This window comes from Tenrec ecaudatus, chromosome 4, assembly GCF_050624435.1.
Source record: "Tenrec ecaudatus isolate mTenEca1 chromosome 4, mTenEca1.hap1, whole genome shotgun sequence".
Taxonomy (NCBI): domain Eukaryota; kingdom Metazoa; phylum Chordata; class Mammalia; order Afrosoricida; family Tenrecidae; genus Tenrec; species Tenrec ecaudatus.
The window spans coordinates 187,318,983-187,345,751 of NC_134533.1; the positions used below are offsets into that span (position 1 = coordinate 187,318,983).

At 47.6% G+C, this 26,769-nt stretch overlaps 1 protein-coding gene across 1 annotated transcript in view; it reads right to left on the reverse strand.

Moving 5' to 3' along the window:
* LOC142445379 (ubiquitin-conjugating enzyme E2 E1) overlaps positions 1–26,769 on the reverse strand; it is an 80,675-nt gene that overhangs the window by 2,068 nt on the left and 51,838 nt on the right. Inside the window, exon 4 of the mRNA XM_075547162.1 lies at positions 584–716. Within this exon, the coding sequence (XP_075403277.1) occupies positions 584–716 (133 nt within the window). The remainder of the gene's footprint in view (positions 1–583; positions 717–26,769) is intronic.

Consider the following 26,769-nt stretch of genomic DNA (forward strand, 5'->3'; position numbering starts at 1 on the left):
CCTTTCCTATGGCCGTCCTGTCTATAAGCTGACGGCCGGTGGTCTTCGCTGGGGAGGAGCCAGCAGTGGGTAAGAATTAATCAACGGTGGCAGCAGAGGTGTCCTGAGAGTGCGAGTGAAGGAGAATGGGAGGGAGTGTGGTTTGGCCATCACTGACCACCTCTCCTCTCCTCGATGAGAAACCCGGGACCTAGATTTGAGCAAGACCCAAAATGACAAGAGACAGAACCCATGACGATTTCTGGTAGGAGATTTTTGATTCAGTGCATGGATAGTCTGACCTCACTTTTAGCTGTTCATTAATTTCCCCTGTGGGGCTGAAAAATAGGGAATTAATTCTGAGTTTGCTGACCCTGTTAATATAAACAACATGATTTCCAAGTATCGTCAAAACAAAGTGTGGAAAACAAACAAGGGGTTATCAACCCAGAGGAGTGTTATATACATATAAATGTATATGATTAATTAGGACTTAATAGAAAACTGCTCGTGTGTGTTATTAAAAACTCAATTAAAAAAATCCTCCATAATGCCTCCCTATGGGAATGAGTGGATTTTAGCAGGAACAGGGAGAATCTCTTACCTTTGGAGGCTTGAAGGGATATTCCGGTGTAAACGTGATGTCGAGGAAGAACACCCCGCCCTCATACACAGATCCCGGAGGCCCTAGGATGGTGGATCTCCACTCATAGATGTTATCGCCTTTGGGACCAGCACTGGGAGATGGGAAGTAACAAAGACCAGGTAAGTAGATGGTGGCAGCGTCCCTCTCCCAAAAACCCCTGTCAAGTGGGACAAGCAAAGAGCATGGGACTGGGTGAGGCTACCAACCTGAGACACTCTAAGATGACCATCTAGTGACACACTAAATAACGGATTGAAACAACTGAGGTCACTGCCACCAAGTTGATCCCAGCTCCCAGGGACCATGGCCACCTGACAGGGCTGGCTGAGCAGGACAAGCAGGACGGTCTCTTGCAGCCTCCTGCAACGCAGCCCAATGTGTCATCCCACAATGTCACCCCAAACCCCAACTCACTGCTACCCAGCCGATGCCGACTCATGGCGACCCTTTACGACAGGGCAGAACAAGCCCTCTGTCCATTTTCACGGGAGTGGAATTCCCCATAGTTTCAAGCTACTGACCTTGTAAGCTGGCAGCCCAACCATATAATTCTCTCAATTATACTATGCCCCCAGGAGTCCTTAAAATAAAAGATATTGCCTATAAAATCAGTGCTGTATTTAAAAATCATCAGTATGAATGAAGCCAACAGTTTCTAAAAAACAAAGATGAGATGAAAAGGGAGCAGGGAAATTACGGCACTGGAAACAACCTCAGAACATAAAAAAGCGCTGACACGTTGCGGTCAACGTTAACTAATGTCATAGCACGAACTTTGAGGAAAATGCCTAACAGAAACCCACCTGCACGCTTTCACCAAAAGCCCCCCAAAATACTAAGTGACTGTTCTCACTTTTACTGTAATGCGCGAGTCTCGTCATGAAACCAGCAATGAGGGGTCTTCAGAAGGTTCTGCACCAAGTCGCAAAGCGCATCCTAACTTGTTATAATCTGTCTGAAGACCTTATCCTTTGAGGCAATAAGGGCCAGTTTGAACAGAGCCCCTCTCAGAGCAACGTGGCTTCCCTGCTAAAATGGAAGATAAACACCAAATCGACGGGGACGCTTGGCTGGGAGAACAGGCAAGCACACGCACAATGCTGCCGCGAAATCAGTCGGTTACAAATGGATAACTCGTTCCACGAAGGGAAGAGACCAGGATGGAACCCACAACAGATCACCCACATTAATTTCAAAGGAAAATATTAACCCTATGGCCAAGGCCTAATTGAAGAGGACCAACAATGAACAGCAGAAACATAGTCAACACCATGCAGCTATTTCAACGGGTTCAGCGTATACAACCCGGGCTGAAAAATGAAGGGTCGAACAAGCTTTCTGCTCACTGGGGGACACAACGGCTGTGCCCAGAAGAGTAGAGCTCTCTTTTCCCCCAACAGTTTTATTGGCAAGTAACTGACATATCATACAACTCAACAGTTCAATCATTCAATCATATCAGTTTTAGAGCACCCCCTAATCACGTGAGCTGTGCACTGCCACTGCAGCTGATTGGAGGACTCAGCAGACGGTTCGAGGGTGGTACCGTGCCCGACTTCCCTTCTCAGAATCGTCTTGGACTGATGAGGAGCTTGACACCCCCACCCCACCCCAGAGGAGGTCAGCTGCTGGCCTCCACGCCATCCTCACAAAAATTACAAGGCATCCAACTTCGTCACGATTTGGCACCTTCTGGTTTCCCCTTTCCTACTCATCCAACAAGGAGCCCTGGCGGCAGGCGGTCGGTCCCGCGGTCTGAAGCCACCAGCCATTCCTCGGACAAAGCCAGGGCTTTCTACCCCCACGAAGAGTTAGGCTCGGAAACCCACCTAGGCCGTTCTACTCTGTCCTCGAGGATTGCTAGGAGTCAGGACCGACTCCATGGTCTCGCGTTGTTTTTTCATTCGTCGGGGTGGAAGGGGAGAAAGGGGGAACCGATCGCAATGATTGATGTACAACCCCCACCCCAGGGGGACGAACAACAGAAATGTGGGTGAAGGGAGACAGCGGACGGTGTGAAATATGAAAATTAAAATAATTTAGAAAGTATCAAGGGTTCACGAGGGTGAAGGAGGGAGGGGACAAAAGAGGAGCTGATACCAAGGGGTCAAGTAGAAAGAAAATGTTTTGGAAATGATGATGGTAACATGTGTACAAATGTGCTTGATAGGACTCATGTATGAGTTGTTTTAAGAGCTGCAAGAGCCCACAATAAAATTAAAAGAAAAAAGACACCTTTAAAGGGACTCCCTTTTCTTTTTCTCTTCAGGTAGCAATGTGAAAAAGATTAATTTACATTACTGACATACTGTATATACTCGAGTATAAGTCCATGCAAATATCAGCATGGCACCCAAGTTTACCACAAAAAACGGCATTTACAATGTGCTGAAAACCTCTGCTTATACACAAGTATATACGATAAATTCTCAGGACTCTTAGTTTCTTTAGGGTTGGGCTAAATGTTTGGTTTCACCACTCTTAGGAGCCCTGATCTTGCACAGCGCATGCTGAGAAACAAAGGTGGTATCTTCATCTTTCCACTCCATTGCTGCAAACTTGGTAAAGTTCTCCTCGCGCCTCTCAGACGCAGGGAGAAAAGACCGTTAGAACTGCTCTAAGCCTTCAGCCCCCATCGCAGATGTCCCTCGGAGGACCTGATCCAAGCCAGGGCATTTTCAATCACTTCATGCGCATACGAGAGCTGAACAATGAACAGGAAGCCCAGAGACGAATGGATGCCTTCAAATCATGATGCACCAGAGACTCTCAGAAGAAAAAAATCTTGGCGCTATTACAGCCAGAATGTTCCTCAGGACGTGGAGACCAGTCCCTGGACCAGGACACCATGCTTGGTGCAACAGAAGGTCAGCCGAAGAAGACCCTCAGTGAGACGGATGGACACGGCCGCTGCACAATGGGCTCAAACCTAACACGCAGGGCGGGGCGGGGCTTTGTTCTGCGGTGCACAGAGTCACTGAGAGTTGGATCCGACTTAGCAACCAGCCGTCAGGGCTGTGAATAAACAAGAAACATTCCATTCTCAAACCTCTCCATTACACGTCGTAGGAAAATGTAAATAGCATTTTAAATAAAGGGTTTCTCAATACACGAGCTAAGTGCATCACGGACCCAGAAAACCCCACCAGTTTGGGCTCAGAGCTGTATTATTTAGGCAACCATCAGTAGGCACAAAACAGTCATTTTTGCCCTGCAAGCTATGGCTCTCCCTCCTCTTTTTTTTAATCTCCAAATCTCACCCTAAAAAGACTCCAATAGATGGCAGTACTTTTTACATTATGCACTGTGGTGGGTGGGAGGAGCAGGGTGACAGCCATCAAATTACAAGTTATTCCCATGTACATTTCAATACATATTAAACTATCATCAAGGTTTTCCTAAGTATTACAGTGGAGGTGTTAACTCACCCTTACCTTTTAAATCACTGTTATTTACACTTAGTTACACCATAATTTGGCCACAATACTTTCCAAAACATTTGCTCTACTCAGTTGAGCTGTATTCTAGGGCGCTGTGCCTTTCATTCAAAATACACGCACATACACACATAGCCTCCCAGTGTACAGCGGATGAAGAGCTAACTAAACCCAGTTCCACACCGGTATGAGGATGCATCCAGGCAGAGGATGGCATGGGAAGGGGCAACGTGGCAAAGCTACAAATCTCCATCTCTGGGTGTCTCGAACCTATTCACGGTTCCTGCAGGAATAATGATGTGTCGGCCACGCACGCCGGAAGCCTTCACTTGGCGAGTCAAGTGCACCTCAGTCGACAGAATGATTTCTCCCGAGAAGACAACATGGTTCTTTTAAAAAAATGCGGTCACGTCCATTCATTCGCTGCCTCCTGTCCCCGACAGTGCTCGATGGCAGGGGTTCTAACACTGAACAGAACAAACCCCTTCAAGCTGTCTTCTGCTACATGGTCAAGAAGCAGGTTTAAGTACTTTCCTTACGAAACAGAAAGGGTGGTGGGGGGAGAGAGAAAGAAAAAGAAAGCCAAGAAACCAAGGGCGGGGGGAAGAGGGGAGAGGCAGGGGGAGAGACAGGCAGCATCTCAATGGCGCAAGGAAACTCACTGACAAAGAGTCTCACAATCCCGGAGACCCTGACTTCAACTAGCCCGGACCAGGTGGGGACAGGTCACAGTTCGTGTACATTAACTACCACACCGCCGATTGTACAAAGAAAGGAAATACCTATGTGCTAACCAAAATCGGGACAGTAGGAAATATAATCAATACAGGTCATTTCAAGTATAATCCAAGGAAATTATTCATTGGAATTCATTGTATACCCTGGATTTATTGTCTCCTAGAATATCGTCACAAAGTAATTTTTGCGCTTGTTTTGTTTGAGAATCCTGTCTGTAGGAGTTCTCCCTGTCCCCACCTCTCGTCCTAAGGGATCACTGAGCCTGCCATTCTCCTGGTCTGACCATCAAAGGCACAGTGGTCGAGGCCCCAATAAAATGGTTTAAAAACACAATAAAAGGCACAGTGGTGCCTCACTCTCCCAATGTACTGCTTACAAAGAACATGCTGGCAGCCAGGTGAACATACAACCAATGAAAGAAGTTATCTTACAAAAATGTGTCATTGGAAGATGACCCTTACATGTAATCCCATACATGCTAACTGTGCAAAGCTCATTTGCCTGATCTCATTCTCCTAAGAAAAAGGACAGGATGGGATGGCGGGAAGCCAGGTAGCTAAAAAGCATGCTAGCAAGAGGCGCACAGGCAGAAGTGAAGGCAGAGAGGGTGCAGGCCAACTTCTAAAAGCGCTCAGAATTAAGGGAATTTGGCAGCTGTGCTACCTAGGTGAACCCCCCCCCACCCCCAACAATCCCCAGGGCTACACTGCGGTATGAGGATGGCTGTGTTGTTGGAAAAAGCAAAGCCCGCCTGTTGGAATGGGGTTTTATCCTCGCCCCCAGGAAATGAGTCCCGATGTCCACCTTCTGGGCAATTCAGGCACAAGTTACATGGAAGGTTCTCGGCAGCTTTCTTTGTGGGGGGGGGAGGGGGGGCGTTTTATTGTGCTTTAAGTCAGAGCTTACACGCACAGCAAATGAGTTTTCCATTCGATAACTCTCACACAATTACTCGGGGACATTGGTTAAACTCTCTGCAATGTGTCCAATTGCCCTTGTTTTCACCCTGAGTTCCACTCGTCGGGTTTCCTGGGCCCTGCTTGCCTCCGCTGCAGGACACGTGCTGGCTGGTCCTTCCGGTCCGCACATTCAGGGGCCAGTCTATCATCCGATTGAGAAGCAGGTGATCCACCTCCAGGAGCCATACTTGCACTGCAGTTCTGTGTCCGGTGTGTGACTCAGGACAATAACTAGTGGGGGTTTGTCTGGTCTCCAACAGACCAGTAAGTCTGGTCCCTTTTGCAGAATTTGCGTTGGGTCTCCATCTTTCCTCCCATTTTCCTATTGCGTCCCTGCTGAGAATGGTCCCTAGTGGTGCTGAACACTCTGCTTCTGGTTTGGGGCTAGAGGAGGCTGGGTAACTTTTGTGAGGCAGCAGGGAGTGTGTTGGCGTTGGATGCCTTCACGTAACCCCGTGAGACCGACAAGAACTGCCCACAGGCGTTTCCTAGTGATCCATCATCCAGCAGAAGCTGGTCCACAGGTCTTTCCTGCAGAGCGACTGTGTGGATGATCGGCCTTGTGCCATGTGGACTCCTGACTGCCTTTAGTCATTCCTGGACCATGAATGTCGGGACTCCCAGGGACGCAAGAGCCACAGCCACTGGATGGCAGAGACAGAGCCAGGAGGGGCCTATGTCTCTCATGACTCTCAGGACCCCCAGACCGCTCAACTTATACCCTCTTTTAAACCTCGTTGACACAAATCATTAACTTTCATGTTGAAGGTATGCCCATTATTACTTTGGGTCTTCTGTTATAGCTGATTCCCTAGAGCAGCGGTCAGTGACCCCCAACCACGGAACTATTTTCGCTGCTACTTCGTAACTGTCATTTTGCTACTGTTACAAATCAGGCGACCCCTGTGAAAGGGTCGTTTGACCCCAAAGGGGTCATGCCCCACAGGTTGACAACCGCTGCTCTAGAGCAAAATTCTAGCTCACATGAAAATATGTAAATAGTTTTAAAACTCTCTAGGTGACAGTTTTTAAAGTTGTTTGAAAAGGAGAAGACTGGTGACAACAAAGGAAATTACTTTTTTTATGAAGTAAATCCCAGGACCCTCGTGACTTCTCACATTTCACCAACCAGTGGCCTCCCGCAGGGAGGGGGCCCGCACCTCACTCCCCAGATGGCAATGTCTGGGGATAATGTGGTTGTCAAACTTGCAAGTGGGAGCAGCGGGGAGGTCAGCGAGGCCGCTATGCAGCTCACAGAGCCTTCCCCCCCCCCCCCCGCCCCCCAGAATGTCCTCAGTGCCATAGCTGGTAAACATGGTCTTAGAGAACCAAAATGAGTTGCTCAAGGTTAATTAGGAAAGGAAGAGCTTCGATTTGAATGCTTAACCCTCATTATTGTATTGCTCTGTGCCTGGTATTGAAAAAAAAACATTTAATAAACATAGTTGTTATTATGTGACGCTTGATTTGCCTATATAGCCACACATCGCTTAATGTCCATGACCCGGTGCACGAAATAGAGCATTATGTGATTTGCCATTGTATGAACACGACCTGGTAGTCTGAGCCTGCTTTTTCCTTAAAGTATCTCAACTACGTGCCTTAGCCGTGATCGCCAACGTACTAAGAGGGATTCGCTTTTGTACTGGGTCTTTAAGCCACGTATTCGCAATTTCTCCTTGTCTGTTGTGGTTTCCCTTAAATTGTCATGAGCCTTGTAGCGTTCAGTGCTGGCCCGCAACACGCTACATTGTGAGCACTGAATGACCTTCCCCTTGCTTGTTCTTTACTAACATTTTGTTTCACTTACACATCTATACGTCTCCTTTGTTTCTGGCTCCTGCCAGCACTGGGTCTGCTTTTGCCGTGTTTGGGGGTCGCTATGTGCTTCACGATTGCATTTTCTGAAGGATATTAAACCAGTAGCACTACAAGGCTCAAGAGCTGTGAGACACACCATCACACAGTAAACTCTTTAGATAAAGAGCCAGGGGCATAGGGGTTTATTATATTAAGACGTACACGTGCTGGCAGTGCAATGTGCTGGTACACGCCTCCCCCAGTGGCATGGTTTTTGCATTTAACCTTCCCACATTTCCCATATACTTTGAATTAAGCCTCGATTACTTATAATACCTAACACAATGTAAATACGATGTATATAGCACTCTCTGGTCCCTCTTAGCCTTTGAGAAATTGCCTTGACCACTTAATTCAATTCTGTCCCCTTGAATGTTTTCCATCAGCAGTTGGTTGAATGTGTGGGTGTGAAATTTGCAGGTACAGAACGCAGGCCGCCTATGGGAGACATGGGGCACCCGTGCTGCAGGTGGGAAGCTGTCGTGTCTGCTAGTCTCTTCTCCAAGGGTAGCTTCTGCATACTGATCTAATCTTACTGAACCACAGACCTACATGCCGCTGGACACACTGCCTGACCAGGCACTGATGAAGCGCTTGGCTGGGCTGTAGTGCTTCTCAAAGTCTTATCAATGTGTGGTCTCTTGGGCAAACACTATCCCTGGGAGCTTGTTCCAAGTGCAGACTCCAGTCTCTTCTAAACCATTTAAGTTTAATAAGACACCCCCCACCCCATGAAAAGTCTGCTATGGAAAACATTAAGTGACAGTAAGTACCAGGTCTTATTTCTAATCTTCTAAGTTTACCATCTGGATCGTCCAACTCACTCTTTCCACCATCTCTTTGCAGTATGAAACCAGTACCCACCCCTGGCCATGCTGGTGCTGTTAAGACTTAAAAAAAAAAAAAAGAAAGAAAGAAAGAAAAATCAACACCAAACCTCAAATTAAAGAAAATGCTTATAAGGAAGAAATCCATAATCAATTCTATATTCCCTATGACAAACATTCTCACGACTCAAAATCCATTCTTCAGATTACTCTCCTCCTGCTAAGAAATCCACGGAAGATGTGTGAAACAGTAAGAAGCTAACAATTACAGCAAAGGCACCCGTGCCCTCCACAATGAGTCCTCCCAGACTCACTCTCCAGGGGCTGGAAGCAGCTTGCTCCAGGAGATCCCCTGAACACATCCTGAGCAGTTTTATAAAACACAAAAACCACTTCCGACCCTCAAGGGCCCTTCTTAAACCAGCACCCATTGTAACTTAGAAATGAATGGCAGAAGAACTTGAAAATTCAGAAAACCATACTCAGATGACTCACAGGTTAGCAACAGGTCATGATGGAACAAACAAGAAAACCAAATCCGCTGAGTGGATTCCAACTCATTGTGCCACGGGAGGGCGGAGGAGAGCACAGCCTCAGTGGGTTCAGAGCCTGTAACACTTTACAAGAGCAGAACCCCCCTCCCCCATGCTTCTCTAAGGAAGCAGCTGGAAGGTTTGAACTGCCAACCAAAGCTTAACTCCCTGCGCCAGCAGGGAACCTGAGGGCATACGGGGTGTTCTTTGAAAGAGGGCAAACATTGCCACGGTCTGATTGAATTAAGAATGTCCTTCCAGGCTGGAAGAATCGAGGGAGGAAAGGAAGAGACAAAGGCCAACCTAAGGTCTTCCCAACCAAGCTTGTGCCCACAGAGTCCCCAGGAGGGAATGCTGGAACCGAGGGGGGTCCCTACAGGGGACTATCTTCCAACCTATGGGAAGGGGCTGGGACTCGGATACTTAGGATCTAAGAAAGTGGTCCTCAACCTTCCTTATGTCGCAATCCCTTCATGTGGTGGTGACCCCCCCCCAACCAAAAAATGATTTTTGTTGCTACTTCATAACTGTAATTTTGCTACTGCTATGAACTGGACGACCCCAGTGAAAGGGTCGTTCAACCCCCAAAGGGGTGGCGACCCACACAGGTTGAGAACCGCCAATATAAGCTATGGCTTATACCCATTAAAAAGTCCTCCCATAAAGCCCCCCAAAGTTTCATTATACCAGAAACCAAAAACCAAACCAAATTACAGCTCATGGCCACCCCCCCAGAGTAAAACTACTACTTTTTAAAGACATCTGCTTTCACAACGATCTACAGGCAAGAAAATCCCTCTGGAGCAGTTCTCTGCACCACATGGGAGGGCCCCATAAGCTCACTGTCTGACAGCATCAGACTTGGTCTTCATCTTTCTATCTACTAGCAGCAAGTTGCCTGGCCTTTATTCTGCAGTGCTGCTAATCTTTAATAGTTGGGTCCACACCTCTTGTGCCACCCACTGCCTATCCCAAGAACCCACTCCCTAGCAGAAAGTAGGTTGATCATCAAAGAATTTTTTGGTATAGCTTTTTATGAAGCACAGGCGGGGGTTTGTAGCCTATGGAATTAGAGCAAGTGATAGTGTCCACATTTGAATCTGTTCCAAATTTCGTCTGTGGATATTTAACACAGAGTGCTGTAGTCATCTGGGCGCACCATCTCGCTTACATCAGATTTTACGTCTCTAGAGAGAAGTGATTTCCCATACTTACACCACAGGGTTTGGTATAATCGTAAACAGTATTTCATTAGCTGGTCAAAATATGTACTACTGCTTCGGGTTACACAACAATGCTCCCAAATTGGTGAAGTGAGAAAACACCACAACAGTGCAACCCAATTTTACCAGCTAGCTATCTAGTTTTACTTCATAGGCTGTGTGATTAAATTAGTCAGTAACGTAATTCCAGCAACCTTGCTAGTTCTTCATCCTCAACCTAAATGCTCCCCCTCCCCCTGCCAACCAGGGGCTTTGAATAAAGCCCCCCTCCCCCACTCCAAGCAAGCCTCTCATCCTAGCACCATACAAATTCCTCTGGTGTGGATTTGGAGGAAAAAGATGCCTTCAGTCAACACTGGCATTTCCAATCACCCAGGAGAGGCTAGATCTACGCTTCTCTAAGAACCTTTCTAGTCAACACTATTTTCATAAATCTGTAACATTGTCTTTTTCACTCTCACAGTTATATGATGAAGCTTTCCCTGAGACTACGTGAGGTGTAATATGGCAACAGAGTAAATGCAGACAGATATGAGAATCCAGCTGTTTCCTTTGTAAGTCAGACGTTGAAGCAATTTGCAAATAAAAAAATCCACGATGATAAATTGCAACATAAACAAAATCTCTTAATAACACTTAGGAGTGTCAACGGGCCTGAAACCAATGTCTCCCGGATAGATTATTTTTAAGTAGGCGCACCAGTGGTGAACCATCAAAGTAAGTATTTGGTTCTCACCCCTCCCTCCCCAAACTTCCCGCCAAGTGATGGCAACCCTACCCACCAGCACGGAACTGCCCCTCTGGTTTTCTCAGGCTGTAACTCTTTACAGAAGTAGAAACCCCACCACCCCGCCACCTCCCCCCCTTACTCCTAGCAGACATTTAAAACAAAGCAGAAGCAAAACACTCCATCCACATAGTGGCTAGAAGAAAATATAAGGGAGCCATTTCGTCTTTTCAGGAATGGGGGCAAGACATTCCCACTTTGGCTCCTGGCAGGGTGGCTGTCAATGGCCCCTGGCAGTTAGTTCTGGGGGGCTCTCACCTGTCCCAGCTGCATCTGGGTCTGAAAGCTGCTCTGCCCTGACAGCTGTCAGGAAGGACAGGGCAGACTCGGGGTCCTGGAATTCTGACCCTTCTGGTCAAAGGTGGTGGCTAACTTAATCCCTGTGACTGTGCGTGGCGGAAATGCCGTCGCCGTGATGCACGGTGACTTCCCAAGCCAAGTCCTCTTTGCAGAAAGAGAGCTGGGTTTCTCCAGGCACCTTGGAGACCTCAGCCCACCACCTCAGGAGTCTAGCTCCCCGCAGGCCTACATGCTGGCTCAGCCAGGTGGAGAGGAGTGGGTGAGCAGCCCCAGGAGTGAGAAACACGGCTGGCTTCCAGCTGAGAATTTGCATTTCTATGCCAGGTGTGACGCGGAATCTGCATGTTAACAAGACCCCCCCAGGTGATTCTAAGAACCGTCTAGATTACAATTCAGTCTATCTGGGGTAGAAACTGAGCAGTGAACTGTCTAGAACCAGTTGGAAATCCCGTGGAGGAAGCCTTGTGATTGACTCCAGCCAGAAGCCTTCGGTCCCAAGCACCCACCTAAGTGTGAAGCACCCAGGTGAAGCGCCTGCCTAAATGCTCAGCTCCGTGCAGCGTCCAAAACCAAGAGAGGTTATCCTAAAAGTGGTGGTAGTTCACATACCACCTCTGGGTTTTGTGATGAGCAGGAATTATCTGGAATACTCTCCAAGAGCATGGCGGGAATGGCGTGGGGGCAGTTTCTGACTTCACCTGGGGGAAGGACACTCAAACTCCACATGGGTCCAAGACCAATTCCTATGAAGCGAAGTCCGACATGCCTCCCCCGTGCCTTCCCCCTCCAACCGACTGCGCCAAGTCTGACTCCCCAGTTGGCTGCAGCCGCACTCGGCTTTCTGTGCTGGGCTGGCTGATCTACTCAGGTTCAGTAGCCACCATGAGGGAACGCTAACAGGTCACCACTCAGGGTGGGAAGTGCTCAGGATACAGCAGTTTTTCGGTTAGAGCCTCTTATCAGCCATCCCCACGAATATATCTCTTTGGCCTTTGGCTTCTCAGCCTTAAGGCCCCTGACCTCTGCAGTGCTCGGGCCAGTGTTAGAGAGCTCCTGGAGAATGCTGAAAGCCAGGATAGAGGCCTCAGCCCAGAGGTGCTGGGATAGGGTCTGTGGCCTGTCAGAGCCAGTTTTCCGGACGAAGTGCTCAGGGGCACTTGCGTGCGGCTCTGCTCTGCGCTCTGGCTTACGTCTCACGCACAAGAAGCTCTGGGTCCCAAGGACACACTTTGCTCCTGGCTGTTCTTTCTGGATGGTTATGAGATTCCCCCATTCCTACTTCTGCAACTGCTCCTTTTACGCCCAGTCAGATGGCAAACATCAAGCAATCCCTGTGTTAGGAATTTCATACAGGGTTGAATTTCATGGCTGATTTGCATATCCCCACCCCAAACATTCAGTGGCAGTGACCAAGACGATGACTAGCAGAGCCGTATCAAGTAAACCCACCAGTAAACCCACCGTATCGCAACCTCATTATTGGTTGAGAGAATGCTGACTCTAGTGCTTTTCCCAACTTCCCCCTTCAGAAGGCCCCTTTAGTAACTAACCACCCTTCCTTTCCAACCTTGACCCCTGTGGTAAAGAAGTTGCTTGCATTCAAATCATGTCTCCAGAGCGGTCTGGTCCTGGGGGCACTCAATCTGAGACCGCACTGGGAGGCGGGGCAGGGGAGCACCGAGGGGCAAGGGGAACAGGTGAGTCCACTTCTACGTGGACAAGTCTGAAGGGAGAAACATGGCAAAGCTTACGAAAAGGTAGGCGCGAAAACATCATTAAGGGGCATCTTGACTAAAAATCCTTCAGTCATTAATAAGTCGAGAGTTATTTAATAAAGACACATATGGCCAAAAACCAGTTCCTCAATTTTATTTAGATACAAGAAATGAAAATTAACATTACGGCAGCTTTTACCTAACAGACAGGCCAAAAAAGGGGGGGAAAATACTGAAAACCACGCTCTGTGTAGGGCCCTCTCTTCCATTGCTGGAGATTAGTAAACTAGGACCTTTCTAGACTGCAATTGGACCCTTTACACCCCAGAAACTCGGCTTCTCACAAGTTACCCTAAGGCTGTAGCGTAAAGATACTTATAAAGACCTGGGGTGTTTGGGAATAAGCTAGATTATCACATGAGGAAGTAGGTTAACAGCACATGGTACACTCCCCCTGCGATGTATCACGCAGCAATTAAATGTGGCACACAAAAACACAGAAACCCATAACTGTAAACTTAAAAAAAGAAAGCTTTTTATGCACCAGTATGTAAACTTCCTTTTTAAAAAAAGGCATACACGATAAACCACCAATAGTAACTAGATGGGCAGGATGAAATAGATTTTCCCCTTGAAATAGATCTGAATGATTGAGATTAATTTTTTAAATAAAGATCCTGTATTTCTTTTATAATAGCAATTTCCACTTTCAAAGAAAACGGATGGATGGGCTCTATCCATCTACTAACAGGGTGGGTGAAGGAGAGGCCACCCAGGGTGTCGAGGGGCACGTGCTTTAAGGGCTTGGGTGGGTGGGGTGAACAGAGTTGCTAATAAGGCTCAGGGGAGGGTCCAGGACATTTCCTCCTGCATGTTGGGGTCCTAATGCTTTTGCATCCGCAGGGACTCACTGATAGATTGCATTTTGGGTAAAGATCCTAGAACAATCATTCATCAGAGCTGTTTCTATATTGAGTTGCGTGATATGTGGATTAAGTGCCAATAAAAATGTTTTTTAAAAAGACCAGGAAAAAAGAACTGTTTTGGTGGCTGCTCCCCACCCCCCGACCAACAACTACCCTGTGAAAAACATCTGGTTGCCTTTGGCCCTTTGGCCCCAACTAAGGGGCAGATCTGGCCTTCCTGCTGAAGTTCCCACTGACATTTAACTTGAGAATTTGGAAACATTTCACTCCATTACCTTCCCCTCGCATCCTCCCAGTCATAGTCATGGGTTCCAGGGGCAAGGAACAGTGGGGAGACTGCAAAGCCTGTGGCAGAGATTTACCAAAGAGGCTCAGGTACAACCCTGCTTTCCAAACAAGGGTGGTGATGTGTGTGTGTGTGGGGGGGGGGGGTCCTGACAGCTAGTGGGGGATCTTTCATCAATACAAAATATGATTTTTTAGCTGATTAAAGAAAAAGAGGTATCGTGATGAATAAAATTGATTTAAAAAAACATGCAAATCTAAATAAAAGAAAAACTAAATTCCATTTCCCCAAATCGACAGGTATTAATGTGTTCTAATATACAGGAGGGCTACCCCCCCAAAAAAATCCATAGAAAAATCTCCATTGCCTAACAATTCTGTTTTTCCATGAACTTTCTGAAGCCTTTCAACGTGTTCATTAAACATGTCATTCCGAAAGTGAACAAAGATACATACTTTTCCAGCATTTTAAAAATGTCGATCCATTCCTTTGCCTCACTAAAGGCAATGTTTTACCCCCTAAAGGCTGGGACCGCACACTGGGGGAGTTCAGTGTATTTGTTCCGGGCACAGCGCTGGCCAACACCATCCAGCTTCTCCTCCGGGATATCCCTTCCACCACATCCATGGCGCTTACACTAAAACAAAGCTGCCTGCTTCCTGGGGACTCTGCGAACACTGTGGAATCGCCTTTGCTGCGTCTCCCTTTCCTACCTTAGGATTGCCTGGCTCCGCTCCGGCACCTTTGGATGGAAGCCAGGATAAAACAAGAACTAGGAAATCTTGTGACCTGATCAGAGGTGACACAAGTGTTAACATTTCCAAAAGCAAAAATGAATTCCCATTCTTTGTAGAAATGCATCGTACTCCAGAGGGCTTAACGGAAAAAAGAAAGAATTTCAGTTAGACGGTGACAACTCTGAAAAGGCCAAGAATCCCAGCTTAGGGAAAACCGAAACAATTGAATTAACGGTCCAAATGTTATGCCCCTAATTGGCACAGCAAACAAGAAGCACGAGACTTTTTTTTAAAGCCAGTGTAGAACATGCATCCAATTTCCCGGCCTCAGAAGTTAGGGGGGTCCCGGCACAGTGCAGGAAGGCAGCTCCACTCCAATCCATTCTGGCTCCCAGAGGCTCTGGGAGGTCCAGCCCTCATCGGAATGACCCGCACTGAAATGGGAGGTCAACCCCTGCCTGCAGTTACAATGTCACCACAGCTCCATGCTCTGTGAAGGCGAGCCCTTTGAGACCCCTTTGTTCCCTCCCTGTCCATTGCGGGATCTACAGCTCAGAAGCACCAGGAAGGGACAAGGTCGAGAGGTGAGGCCGGCTACTGACTGTACTTGGGAAGGCCTGGTGGACTGAGTGAGGCTGCATTCTCCGGGCTGAATACAGGGCTGGGTCTCGAGAGGAGAGGAGCATCTGCCTGTATCCTACTCAGTTCTCTCACCAAGTGCAAACTCTACACACAGAAGATAGTTTGTAGTGAAGCCGATATTTGCTAAAGAGGCCCAGGGATGAGCATTCACAAGGGCACTCCACAGTCACCCAATGTAACGCGTCAGCCACCACTCTAAGGATACTGACTGGCGGGGCAGTGTGTACATCACCTCATTCATATTGCTATCGGCTGGTTCTTAAAGCGAGTCTCATATGCACTGAACAGGTGATATGAAGAGAGTGCAAAGCATTACCCTCAAAGAAAGATCCTGACTAACTGTAACTAGCTAAAGTCACCGGTAATTTCTGATTTTGCATGACCCGCGCTCCAAGTCCACTGTGCAGGCATCCCTTGGGGTTGGTTCTGACTTAAGAGGAGAGGGCCATTCCAAGCCTGGAGGGATGAGGCATGTAGCTCAGAGGTACACATGAGACCAAGGGTCCACATGCACACATGCAAAGGAAGTGGTTTGGGAAAATATTTGTGAGATATTGACCTTTTATTTTCTTTCCATCTTAAACGGAAATGGTAATTGTGATAGCAGAGAGACAACAGAACAAGCAAGATGGTGGGGGGGGGAGGAGCAGAGTGGGCTTTCTGGCAGAATTGGGGGCCTGAGGTGGGGTACTACTGGCATTTGTCTGTGGAGCTAGGCTTGTGACCCACAGGGCTGGAGCTGAGCGCCTTCCGGTAGGCTTACTGGTGGAGTGGGTGCCTCCCAGCGGGCACGTAGTGGCAGTGCTAGAAGAGCTCAGTCAAGCAGAGTAGAGAGGTCTGCTTACAGCACAGCTGAGAGGTGGCAGTCCTAATGGAAGAACTGCATCTTGAGTGTTCCTGAACTTGACCTATGACCTGTTCCTTCCCTAATAAAACCCAATAATTCTACGGATGATCTTTGCGTTCGTGTGGCCCCTGCAATTAGTGATTAAGCCCAGCATACAAGTACGGAGTACTCTGGGCACACTGGTTTGTGTCAGAACTGGTAAAAAGGTTCCAGAGAGGAGGTATGCCTGATTACTAGGGATCAGCTTGAGGCTGTTCTCAGGGCTCTCTCGCCTTTATTAAGTTAAAGGGGGTCGGAAGCCTCCACCACACAGTTTTAATACTCAAGTGTGCCATACAACTCACTCCCCCAAGGACCGAGGAATCTGGGGCCCCTTTGAGACTTGAGAGCGAGGCAGGGGAAGGTTCTAAAATAGGGACTAGTTAAAAATGTTTAAGTAGTAGTCAAAGTTCACGTAAGACGGGCTGCGTGATCTGCTGCCCCAGCCTCTCACACCCTGCTCGATCAATCTCCTCCACTTGAGAGAGGGTAGAAGCCATGGTTTGCTTCTAGTCCCAGCAGACTATGAAAGAGGGGAAGGGATGTGGCTCCCAGGTCAGTTTATGTTGTACATATACTAGGAAGTAACCCTTTTAGCAGGCTGAAGTAAAGAGATTCTTGCTTGTCCTGAAGCAGCTTGTCTGGTGATGGTGAGGGCGGGAGAGCCACAGCTGGCCGAGCCACAGCTGGCCTGCAGTAGGAGCCGTGGGGCTCCGACCCTACAGCTGCAGAGAGCCTGGAAGACAAGAGCGTCGGGCAGTCAACACTTTGCGAGTTGGAAGCCGTGGTCAGATGACTGCCGACCTAGGTAAACTGTGAGATACTAAATGTGGGCATTATTTTGAGCTGATACCTCTGTGGTAGTTTGTCTTTGGTAAGAGAAATCCTACAAAACTGAAAATTTACCATCTAGAGAGACTGACACAGAAGTTTCTGCGCCAGGGGATAAAGTGAGCAGGCGAACACAAACGAGATGAGTTGTGGGGGGGTGGCACCACGAGCATCATCCATGAAAAGAAGTAAAAGTTCATAAAAGGCAGCAGAGAAAGAAAGAAAGGACCTAACTGGATGTCAGAAGAGACTCTCAAATTAGCTCTTGGTAGTGGAGTAGCAAAAGTACGTGGAAGAGCTAATGAAGTAAGAGAAATGAACAAGATTTTCAAACCGCTGCTCGAGAAGAGAAAGCATTACAATGAAATATGCAAAGATCCAAGACTTAGAAAGCCAAAAAGGTGGAACACGCTCCGTGTATCTCAAACTGAAAGAATGGACGAAAATAAAAAATCAAGCTTCAAGTTACAACACTGATGGGCTGATTCTAAGGGCAGACCATGAGACAATGTCTAATGCAGCAAAAGAAGATGGAAGGGATAGGCATTGTATCAAAAAGAACTGGTCCAGCTGCAACCATTTCATGAGACGGCGTATGATGAAAAACCAACGGCGCTGAAAAAGACGTCTAACCTGTACTGTAGGCACGGGTGAAACACCAGCTTCCAGGAATGAGATGTTTCAACAAACAAGTGCCAACACGTGAAGCACTCATCCATCTGTGCCCGGCTAACCAGCTGAAAGAGGTCCATGTTTACGTTCACGCCAAAGAAAAGAGCCAACAGAATGCGGAAATTCTCCAGCACCACAGGACAGTGAAACGGAGCCCCGGAGGCTCGGTGGTTGCACGCGGGGCTGTGAACGGCAAGGACGGCGGTTGGAAACCACCAGCCGCTCCTCGGGAGAAAGATGAGACTTTCTGCTCCTGTATAGAGTCAGTCTTGGGACTCCACAGGGTCACATCCACCCTGGCCCAGAGCCTCTATGAGCTGGAATCGAGTCAATGGCAGCTAAGTTTTGGCCAATGATATAATACGGAAACTAGTGCAGCAAGAGCAGCCGGGGAACAGCAACGAGGGACTGTCAGAAATTTAAGCTGGATTCAGAAGAGGACCTGGAACCAGGACCACCACTGGCGGTGTCACATGGATCCTGACTAAAAAGTAGAGAATGCCAGGAAACGCTTCACTATGTGAAGGGAATGAAATGTATGGATTATATAACAAATTTACAGACGACACTGTGAAGAATGGAAATTCTAGTACAATTACCTGTGCTCACACCCGAATCTGACATAGACCGAGAGGCAGTCACTCAAACAGAATAAGGGAATTCTGCGTCGTTTCAAACTAGAGAGTGTGTGGGTCGGGATTCTAACTTTTCACCACAGTTACTCAATCTGTTCAGCTAGACTGTAACACGAAGACGGAGGCATCAGGACTGGAAGCTGACTCACTAAAAGCGTGGTTATGCAGATGACACGACCTTGCTGGCTGCAAGTGAAGCGGTCTGGAGCACTGATTGACGAAGATGAAAGAGTATTGTCTAACATTAGAGAAAAAAAACAAAAACCCCCAAATCAAACCTCAGAACTGGACCCCCCCCCCAAAAAAAACCCTGGAGGGAGGGGAAGGAAAAAAGGAAAATGAGCTAATTCCAGGAACCCAAGTGGAAGGCAAATTTTGAGAACGACGAGGGCAATGAATGTATAAGGGTGCTTTACTCAATTGATGTATGTATGGATTGTGATAAGAGTTGTATAAGCCCCGATAAAATGGTTTATTTAAGGAAAAAAAGGGCAAATCTAGCCCATCACCTGTATTTACAAATAAAAAGTTATTGATAAATAAATAAAAACCCAACGATAAATAGAAAAAGGGTTGGGATTGTCAAGAATCTCATTTTACTTAGCAAGCAAATCAATTTATCGAACCGCTGCAAAAAAAAAAATCCCTTTAAATTGTTAGTAAGCAAAGATGCCACTAAGGGATATCTGATCCAAGCCATGTAGTTCATATGCAAAGATTGGGACAGTAAATACGGAAAAATCGATGCACTTGAAATACGATGTTGGCGAAGAGTACTGAATAGGTCATGGATTAGCAAACTGCTGGAAGAATATTCCTCAGGAGCACAGATGACAAGAGCCTATTTCTCATACTTTGGACATGTCACCAGAGGGGACCAGCCGCTGGAAGAGGACACACCCTGTGAAGAGGCCGTCTCAGCTAACATGAGGAGGACAGACAGACCCTCAGACAGTGGGCTGCCACGCCGGCCGCAGCCAGCCAAGCAAAGACTGTGGGCATGGCCCGGCACCGGGCCAGGATTTGTTCTGTTACAGACCAATCTAATTAGCAAATAAGATTTATTAGTAAAATCGAACCCAATAGCACCTAAGCACATGTGTAACAGAAAAAAAGGATTCTCAGGGTTTTTCCTCTTTACTCAGCTTTCAGAATCCATCCGGGCAGTTTCTTCTGGAGGACACAAGAAACCCAGCAGACAGACAGACCTTACTGTCCTAACATTAAAGGCGCCATATCCAAGCAGTGAGAAGCCCCAGTGCGGGGTGCCTCGGTGCCAGGCTGCTAACTGTGAGGTTCAAACTCGGGCTGTCTGTTCCTATAGAGGATTCGGTGTCTGGGAAAGCCTACGAACGGGAACTGGCTTGATGGCAGTGGGCTCGGTGATTTTGGTAACCAAGTAACAGATAACCAAGGAATCTCTTTAAAGGACCAGACAGGAGGATGGCACACTGGAGAAAAAGAAGTACCATTTATATCAGGAGAGAGAGGGGGGATTGCATTAATGCTTCGGGAGTATGGCTATAAAGAATGTGGGGGAGAGGAAGAATGGAGCTTTGGAAAATTTTAAAAAATCAAAGCAAGAAAAAGAATTTTTAAAAAATTCAATGAATGACTGACTGAACTTCCCAAAAGAGCATGGAAAGGAAGAAAATGGGAGAAGGACAATCTGACAGTGGTCCCAAAGGCGGTCCAGAATTTGAATGAAGAGCAATCCAGAAAGCATAAATAGGTATGAGGAGATACTGCTTCTAAAAGCTTCCCAGGGCACGGGTTTCCACATCCAAGAGGCACAGACGATCCAGAGTTGAAAATAGACCTGCAACAGCACATTGTGTTCCCTGGAAGAAACGCAAGGTAGCGGGCAAAGACTGCAGAATGGAGCTCGGCCTGGCTTTGGATTTCAACAGCACTGGACGGTCTTCAAAAAGACGGTCACCCACACGCCTCCGCCGGCCAAGCGATCAACCAAGTGTGAGGGATGAACAGAGAGCTCTGTACAGACGTCTGAGGCCTCTAAGAGTTTGTCACCCAGAAACGGTTTTCAGGAAGCTACTAGGGGATGTGCCCTTCACAAAGCAAAGACACAGAGAGCAGGACCTGATACAGAAGAAAACCGGACTCTCCCTCCCCAAGTGAGATGCCTGGAAGGAGAGCTGAGTACCTACCACTGAGAGAGGGGCCGTCCAGAACAAAGGCACCCTAGTGGTGCACTGGGTGAAACAGTCCCTGGCTGCCAACAGAGGCCCCAGCTGAAACCCACCAGCTGCTCCGAGGGAGAAAGATGTGGCTGACTAACCCCCTAAAGGTTCACAGCCCGGAAGCTCTGTCCTACAGGATTGCTATCCATCAGAATCGGCTGGACAGCAATGAGTTTGGTTTGGTTTGTAGAAAAGGGGGTGACGGGTGCACAGATTTAGTTCAATGGGAGAATCTCACATCCACGCAGGAGAGCCAGGTTCAACTCCTGAACAACCCCCCTCAGTGCAGCCAGCACATCCATCCGCACCGGCTGCGTGTGGCTGTGCTGAAGGGATCGCAGTTGTGCATCCCGACTGACATGGGCTACGAAAGACGTGGCTATCTTATTCCAAAAAGTTGGCCAGCGAAACATTTTAACACTCCTCAACCAACCGTGGGGGCCCTGGGGGCACACAATTGGACAGTTTTGTTCTGTTGTACACGGGCTTGTCATGGGCTGAGGCTGCCTGGATTGCAGCTAGCATCAACACCAAAAAGAAAACAACGTTGGCAGAGGAGGAGCAAGAGTAACTCCAAAGAAAAGTTACACGGGCAAGTAATCACTGCGTGCTGCATCAGTTACGAATAATGTTCACATACTATAAGCCATGAGTAATGTTCGGGGGGCGGGGTTAGAAAAAAGGTGCGGGAAGAAAGAAGAGCCGAGGCCAGGGGCTTACGTGGAAAGCAAATGTTTTGAGAATGATTACGGGTAACGAATGCACAATGTGCTTTATACAATTGGTGCATGTATAGATTGTGATAAGAGTTGTATGAGCCCCCAATAAAATGATTAAAAACCACAACCACAACAAAAAGGTGCATCTGGGGAAGAGCTCAATGCATTTCTAGAGGAACTTACAGCCCTAAGGGACTTCAGCTTGTTGACAGCTTTGAATGAAGTAAAAATAAACACCGGTTTAAGAAATGGAAAACTCCAAGCACTATGCAAACCACCAGGCTATTTACAAGCAGTCAAGTTACATTCCATCTTCTATGACCTCTCTCTCTCTCTCTCTCTCTCTCTCTCTCTCTCTCTCACACACACACACACACACACACACACACACACACACACACACACCTTTTGCTCTTGCTTTGTGGTAGCTCGCTCGTCTCTACGGAGCACCCAAAACCAAACTAAATTCACTGCCATGGAGTCATTTCTGACTCACAGTGACCCCACAGGGCAGGGTAGGGCTCCCTTGTGCATTTCTGAAACTTCACTCTTCTTTACCAAAGAAGAAAGCTTCCCTTTCTCCACAGAGCAGGGCAGCCTTTAACACGACAGCCAGTCCAGGCACACCTCACACTCTTCCACGGCTTCCCATGTCGCTCCAGAATCGAATACACAATCTGTATTTGATAGCCCAAGCTCTGGCCCTCTGGCAGCGCCCACTAGAGCGTCTCAAAGCCCCCCTCTCTTTCCTTAAGTCCCCTTCACCTCAAATATCTGCTGGATCACTCCACAGAAAAGGGCATCCACCGAGCCCTGCCTTGATTGATTTTTCTCCGGACCTCCCTTTTCTCTTAGATACATTTCTCTGCCATCTGCCCCTGCAGTTCAGATGTAAGTTTCCTGAGAGTAGCATTAGTTTGATAGTATTGGTCCCTTACCTACAACCGTGGTTCTCAACCTGTGGGTCACGACCCCTTTGGGAGTGTGTGTATGTGTGTGTCAATCAACCCTTTCACAGGAGTCGCCCGATTCATCACAGTAGCAAAAAGTACAGTTATGAAGTAGCAATGAAAATGATTTTATGGTTAGGGGGTCACCACAACATGAGGAACTGTATTAAAGGGTCGCCGCATTAGAGAGGTTGAGAACCACTGACCGAGAATAAAGCTGATCAACTAGAGATGTTCAATTAACCTCTGATGAATGATTGATGCAGAGAAACAAAATAAGAGGCCAGAGAAATTTAACCAAATTTAGCCAAATTTAACAGGCCAGACAGCAGCAGCAAGAACAAAACTGTGTCTGGAGACAACAGCCTGCCAGTAAGTCCTGCAGAGTTATTATTAAGCCACAGGTCCTACGAATACATCAACAAATATGACACATGCACCCACTCCTCAGGGAACAGAGGGGAACGCGTACTGCCCCGAGCACCCCCAGCCCCCCAGGAGAACTGTTCTAACAGGGCCCCAGCCCCCCATCAGCCTTCCACATACTGCCAGGCAGCACTTTTGAGGCCAAACCAATAAAATGTGAGCTATGAGGATCACCCGCACCCTTACTATTTCAAAAATCTATTAATACATGTAGTATGACACTAGTTCAGCCATGGCTCCCCTTGGTTATGTGTGTCGCTCACCTGTGTCTGGTTACAAGCAGTAGTTTAAAAAGACAGTGCACACAGGATTCCAGGTAGTGCCTAGGGTTATTGGGGAGGTTGAAAAGAATCAGGTCCCACGCACCTATAAATCACTTGTTTTACTGGGCTCATAGCAAATACGAGCTTAAGTGTATCAGAAAGCAACACATGTAAGCAAATTAAGGGCTCAGAAACCTACTTCATCCATCAGTTTGATTCACTCACTGAGCCTCACAAGTTAAAAAACTCAAACGGGCTTATTAAAAGACACGGGTTTGAGCTGAATTTACCCTCGTTAACTGAAGGGGCAGCCACCGCAACACAGGGTGTTTCTGACCAGTAATAATTCTGCCTCTTCGGGAATTTGCTCATCAAAGTCCTTCCTGGTCAATGTTTGGCCATTTTTGTGTTCTTTAATGTGCACTTAGTTAACAAAGAACATTACAGAGGCCAGAAGGAGGCACACCAGCTAAGGCATTATTAAAAAGATAAAATCAGAGAATTCAAGATGTGTTTAGCAAAACAGCCACATTGGTGGGGTGCAGTCAACAGGAGGTCAGCTGCCAGCACCAGCCCCAACCCCACAGGACAGGGGACAGAGTGTTAGTCGGTCGCCCATCTGCTCCAGGAGCAGGTCCTTCTGCAGTACATTAAATAAGCCCATCTCTAAATTCACAACACCCTCACACATCCGCTCGGCGCGCACAGCCCACACACAGAGGGCATGGCTCCTCAAAAGGAAATGAAAGCAAAAATTCGGGGGTGCAAGCAGTCAGGGATACAGAGCTTGAGATAGGGAAAGGGCACAATAAATGTTAATGGTCTTCATCAAAGTCTAGTGCGATCAATAAAAAAAATATTTTGTGGTTCATTTCATGGAGTTGATTCTGACTCATGGCCCCCCTGTGAGCGTCTTCAGAAGCGTCTTCAAAGCTGGCTTGGAGACCCCCAGGCCTGTCTTCTAATGTACCTCTAGGTGGGGCCAGACCACCAACCTTCACCTGGGTAGCCTAGCCATTTACATTTGTGCCACTATTTGTTCAACATTGTGCTGGATATAAAATAAACCTCTCTGCTGGGAGTGCAGACTGAGGGCAAACCACAAGGGCCTTAAAATGCCGGGGGAAGCCATTGGCATTCACTGACCTGAGTGAAGCACAGCCACAACAAGTTTTCTAAAATGCCACTTTGGAGAAAAAGACCCTTTTTTATATGAGAGGAAATTGAAGTTCAGAAACCTACACACTGAGCTGTTCACTGCAGGGTCGGAAGTTCGAACCCCGTAAGCTCTCTGCAGGAGGAAGATGAGGCTTTCTGCTGCTGTAAAGATTTAAAGTCTCTGCCCCCCAAAGGGGCAGGTCTACTCTGTGCTGTGGGTCAACAGAGTTGGATGAACTGGATGGTGGTGGGTCAAGGTCATTCCGTTACTACGTGGCAGAAGCAGAACCAACTTTGTGTTCCACAGCCCACGTTCACTACAGTATGCCCCAACCGCCCCTGCCCCTCGCAGATGAGTGAAAAACATCACTTGGGCTAATATTTCTATGGGGGAAACATGGTAAGGACAGACAGAGATGGATACATTAACAGAGAAGACACGGACAGGGCAAGCGATACGGGAAACACGTGGCCTGGGCTCAGGTGTTGAAATGTCCATGCTCAGCCTTCCCTACAGGAGCGAAAGAAAGCAAGATTTCAAGCAGGCATTGAAAGGACAGCTGCAGGCACGTTACTTTCGGAGAAGAGCCCAGCTAGGAGGGGGGAAAGTAGGTCAAGAATGAAATGCTCTTCCTCTCCACCAACCCGGCGCAGAGCAGAAGGGTCTGGTTTCAGGCAGAGACAGGCTGCACGGCGGCAGAACCGTGTGGCCAGATGACTGTGGGGGTGGGTTAAAGCCAGACGGCAGAGTCGCTGCCATCCCACCTCTACCAAAATTCGAACCATATAAAGTACGTAGTCACGGCCAGCTCTACTGCTTAAAGATTCCCAGCCTAGAGAGAAGACGATGACGAATGACTAAAACACACGGTGAAATATCTGGTGAGCAAAAAGGAAAGTGGAGGATGGGTGGATGGGTGCTCCAGCATGGGAGGCTCAGAAATGGCCTGCCCCCCCCCCCCCGCTCTCTCTCTCTCTCACACACACGTCCGTTTTCAACCACAAGCACTTCCTTTCTTTCACTTGTGAGAAGTGGGTTGACTATTCCCATCAGGAGTGGCAGAGGGTCCCGAAGCGCTCGTTATTTAGGAACCAGTTACCTAAAAAGAGCAGTCTTGGTGCTGTAGGTCAGTGGTTCTGACACACAAGCCCAGCACAGTGTTCATCAAATGGCAAAAAAAAAAAAAAAGAGAGAGAGAGAGAAAAGGATAATGTATTTACTTTTTATAAAAATTTAATACTCATTCTGATAGACTTCATATTTTGTGAGTTTTAAAAAGGGGTGAAACAATAAAAATAAAAGGGGGTAAAATATGTCCTTCAGTTTATAAAATGTTGATGACATTTTATATGTGTGGTGATTTTACTTTCGGTGTCCTGGCAAGATTTAAAAAAAAAAAAAGCTAGTAGCCCGGCACAGCTGATGACTGTCATTGTCATCAATAACCCTTAACAGGCTGCTTGCTAGATATATTTCCAACAACAAAAAAAGGAAGAAGATGATTGGCTACCAAGGCTGTTTCAACAACTCACGGGATGTGGTTTCTTGGCCGGGAGCTTTAGGATCATGGTGGGCATTCTAGCTACTTGATCTCTTATCGTGTTTTGCGCTCTGTCCAGCAACCACGCTCACTGTGCAATGCCTGGGATCTGAAGGGAATGTAAGTGGCCATCCAAAGCACCAGAGAAGGAGGGAGCGAGGAAGAGGAGGCGATTATGAAACACCCGGATGAATGGCCCCCCCACCAACTCTCTCCTTTCTCCAGAGTTAGGAACTAGGTGGAGCTCCGTTACTGAATGTCTTAAAGACCCAAAGCATCATGCTGATGGGGGGGGGGGGTGAAAGAGAAGCAGAATCTCAAGTTCTCATGGAATCCAGGCGCTCTACCTTGAAAGTTTTACCCGGAGATCATGTGTCCATCTTAAACCACAAACAGTCCCTGAGTCTTCTAAACCTTAAGCAACAGTTTGACTTAACTAGTAAAGATGTCTGCCCTTTCGGAACCACCTGTATGAAAGAAAGTTGACAAGAACAACTCAAAAGATTGTACAGAAAGTGTGCAGAGCGGGGAGTTCATGTTAACGAGGAAGAGCAACTCAGAAAAGGAGGGTGAGGCTTGCTCAGTCCAGACTGTCAGCCGCCAGTAAACTGCACACGGAGAAATGGGTGAACTGGCTTATGTTCTCCAGCCCTCACCCCACCCCTACAATTGTGGGGGTTTATTAAGGAAGTTAATAGGTTACTACACCTCAGGATCTGTAAACAATAAGGAACACAACATTGGGCCACAACAACACCTCTCCTGAGTCAACAACCAACTCTCTCCCTGACCCTCAGCCTCTGCCTGTGGACCAGGAAGGCCTCCTAGTGACAGTCCCACAGTCCCACTGTCTCAGCCTTCTCCGCTTGCTCGGCCCCATCGTTTCCGTACC